Source organism: Loa loa, assembly GCF_000183805.2.
Source record: "Loa loa unplaced genomic scaffold supercont3.395, whole genome shotgun sequence".
Classification (NCBI taxonomy): Eukaryota; Metazoa; Nematoda; class Chromadorea; order Rhabditida; family Onchocercidae; genus Loa; species Loa loa.
This window is the reverse complement of record NW_018108575.1, coordinates 48,401-51,653: the sequence shown is the minus strand read 5'-3', so window position 1 is coordinate 51,653 and position 3,253 is coordinate 48,401. Positions and strand designations below refer to the sequence as shown.

The 3,253-nt window shown below is 28.5% G+C and overlaps 1 protein-coding gene across 1 annotated transcript; it reads left to right on the top strand.

Annotated features, from left to right (window-relative positions):
- Positions 1-252: 252 nt before the first annotated feature.
- On the top strand, positions 253-3,066 carry LOAG_13887 (sodium/potassium ATPase subunit beta). The gene is made up of 6 exons (XM_003149392.2): positions 253-385; positions 986-1,126; positions 1,396-1,625; positions 1,805-2,011; positions 2,208-2,315; positions 2,789-3,066. Exons 1-6 carry the CDS (start codon positions 277-279, stop codon positions 2,954-2,956), a joined length of 963 nt encoding a protein of 320 aa, XP_003149440.1. The 5' UTR covers positions 253-276; the 3' UTR covers positions 2,957-3,066.
- Positions 3,067-3,253: the final 187 nt, after the last annotated feature.

The following is a 3,253-nucleotide window of genomic DNA, read 5'->3' as shown; positions in this document are numbered from 1 at the left end:
CTGTTTCATTTGTCATTTTTTTTTCGTTGATAAAGAAATTTTTGAAATTTTACGAATTTTTAACAAAAATTTCAAATTTTTTCTAAATCGTTATGATTCAAATTTCTAACAATAGATTTTCTTTCGATCATTTTACATATCATTTCTTCCTTCTTTTTTCTTTTCTCAAAATATATATTAAAATATAGAAGAGAGAAATCGATTACATTTGTAATATCAATTTTGTGTAATTTATTTATTTTCTTATTGTGATCTTTTTTTCTTTTTTTACAGTTGATGAATGGTCGTGGTAAGGCGAACGGAGCGGTGGGTGATCAAACTTTCTCAAAATTTCTTTTCAATAAAGACAAGGGCACATGCTTGGGACGAACAGCTAAATCATGGGGTTTGTTCTTTTTCCTTTTTTTTTAATTCTAAATTCTATTTTTGCATATTATCAATTTAATGAATGTTGCATTAATTAGTTATCATTTCTTATCAGTTATCATCACAAATAATCACGAAGTATTAACATGATTTATAAATTTTGCTCATTCGATTTGTTTACATGCATGTATGTATCTGTGTGTGTGTGTGTGTGTGTGTATGTGTGTGTGTGTATTGTGTGTGCACCAGCCGTGGTATCCCGGGCAGTTGTGATGATTTGAACAATCTATGCTTTTGAATCTTTTTGATATCAGCTGTTACAACAGAAATCAGAAAAATTAACAGCACTTTTTGATCATGTGATAATTATGCGTTAAATACGTGGATTTTGCATAGCTCCTTCAAATGATTGTTGACATAGTGTTTTTCATCAAAATATTTTATCATCCAAATGAATTCTATTCCTTTAGCTATCGATTGTGTTAATTTACACAGAAAGAGGAAGAAAAAAGAAAAAAAACAAATAGAGCGAACTTTTGGTCTTTAGTGAACAAAAATTCAATTCCAATGTGTTTTATTTTTATTCATTATATGATATTTAATGTTCTTTTCATTTCAGTTCAAATATTGGCGTTTTATTTGGTCTTTTATTCATTACTCATAGCATTTTGGATTGGTTGTTTAGCGATATTTCTTTCGACATTGGATGACAAAGTTCCTCGTTATTATGGTAAAGGGACGATTATTGGTGTAAACCCCGGTATGTCTTCTTTTTTTTTCAAAAAAAAAAAACTATATAATTGCATTATTAAAAGGTGTATAATGACATTTGAATTTGGAAATTGATATAATTTGAGGTCATTTTTTTATGTGAATTTTTCTAGGCCATTATCGTATTTTCTCCCTAACTAAGGTTCCTTTTTTTTTTTACTTTGCATTTACAGTAATGTATAAGTTACATTAATTTTATTGACTACTATCATAAAGAAAAAGTAAAATCTTGTTCTTGTTGATTTTTTTAAATTTCAGGCGTTGGTTATCAACCTTGGCTTTTGGATGATCCTGATTCGACCCTAATTAGGTTCAACATACGAGATAAATCATCCTATCAGAAATATGTCGACACAATGGATAAATATCTTTCGAAGTATAGCAATTTAACCGCAACCCGTAAATGTGTTGGTAATCAAAGCAATGCGCAACTTTTCATGGGTGGAAGTGCTAGTCCTGGAAATTTACCTGGCGATGACATTGTCAAGGTTTTTGCTCATTTTTTCTCGAACATTTTATGTACCGAATGTTTTATACTTTGTTAAATTTTTATTTTTTATTTTTTGTCAACAATGATATTAATTGAAAGAATTTTTCATGAGATATCTACCCTATTAGATTCCGATAAATATATTTAAACTTTCCACATGATTTTGATTACTTTCAGTCGTGCCGCTTTGAACTGAGCAAATTTAGTGGAGCTGGTTGTGGCAAAAACACTAATTATGGCTTCGCAGAAGGCAAACCTTGCATAATTCTAACTCTGAATCGATTGATTGGTTGGATGCCAATCGACTACGCACCTGATTCAGTGCCTGAGATTATCAAAGAACGATACAAGCCAAATTTCGTAACCTTGAAATGCGACGGAACGGTCCTTCTTCAATTTCCTTCTTTTTCTTCCTATATTTGATCAATATTAGTAAATTAAACGAAATGAATGATTAGCCTCATGAGCTTTCTTTGGATGATCACATTTCGATGATCGTATGACAATCATCATGCAGTAATTGTTTCTTGATTCTTCAAAAATTTTGTTGCAACAATGTGAAAGAATGTTTTGATTGTAGAGTGATATCGATAAGGAACATCTGGGAAATGTGACATACATTCCGGAAGCGGGTATTGATGGTAAATACTATCCATATGCTGTTATGCCTAATTATCAGCAACCTTTCGTAAGTTTATTTTACTTTGAGGAATAATCCTAAATTTTTGTTACTAAATCATCATCATGTCACATACTACTGAGATATGTATTATTTAATAAATTGTTCAAATGACCTAATTTTATAAAATCACCGAGCAGGTTTTTTGGAATCACTTTAGACGATTACAAATTGGAATTGATTTTTCTGTCTTTTTGTCAGAGGGGAAAAATGAGCTGTATGAAGAATTAGAAAGGAAAGATAAGGGAAACGAAAAATTCCCGTCATAATGAATTTCTTTGGAAAAATTTAGCTTTTTATATTAATTTAAAAAAAATTAGATTTAATGAAATAGTGTTAACGCTATTAACTGAGGTAAAGTAAAATATATTATTATCCCTAATGAAATATTTTAGGGTAAGAATTAATATGAAAACATGAAATCAAAGAAAAAAAGTGAAAAACAGGGACTTAGTCAAAATTTCTTCTCTTTTTTCTTTCAGGCAATGATAAAGTTTGATAACTTACCACGCAATAAAGTTGTATTGGTTGAATGTCGAGCTTATGCGCAAAATGTTGAAATTGATATTATATCAAAATTGGGAATGGTTAATTTTGAATTGATGGTAGAGGATGTTGAACCAGCGAAATCGATGGAACAATCGCGGTAATATGCATAATAAGGTAAAGCAATATAGCTTGGAGGCAGCAAAAACTTCTTCAAAGTGAAACTGTTGAAATTGTACTAATGGAAAATATCTCTTTCTTTCGATAACATTACTATTATTATTACTATCATTATCATTATTATTATTATTGTTATTATTATTATCATTATTATTATTATTATTATTATTATTATTATTATTATTATTATTATTATTATTATTATTATTATTATTATTCTATTATTATTATTATTATTATTATTATTATTATTATTATTATTATTATTATTATTATTATTA

Bases quoted from the DNA above. Each gene is read 5' to 3' on its own strand.
- LOAG_13887 (XM_003149392.2), top strand. From the start codon at position 277: ATGAATGGTCGTGGTAAGGCGAACGGAGCGGTGGGTGATCAAACTTTC. The intron at 1,626-1,804 runs GTTTTTGCTCAT...GATTACTTTCAG, and splicing joins CTGGCGATGACATTGTCAAG to TCGTGCCGCTTTGAACTGAG. The intron at 2,012-2,207 runs GTCCTTCTTCAA...TTTTGATTGTAG, and splicing joins CCTTGAAATGCGACGGAACG to AGTGATATCGATAAGGAACA.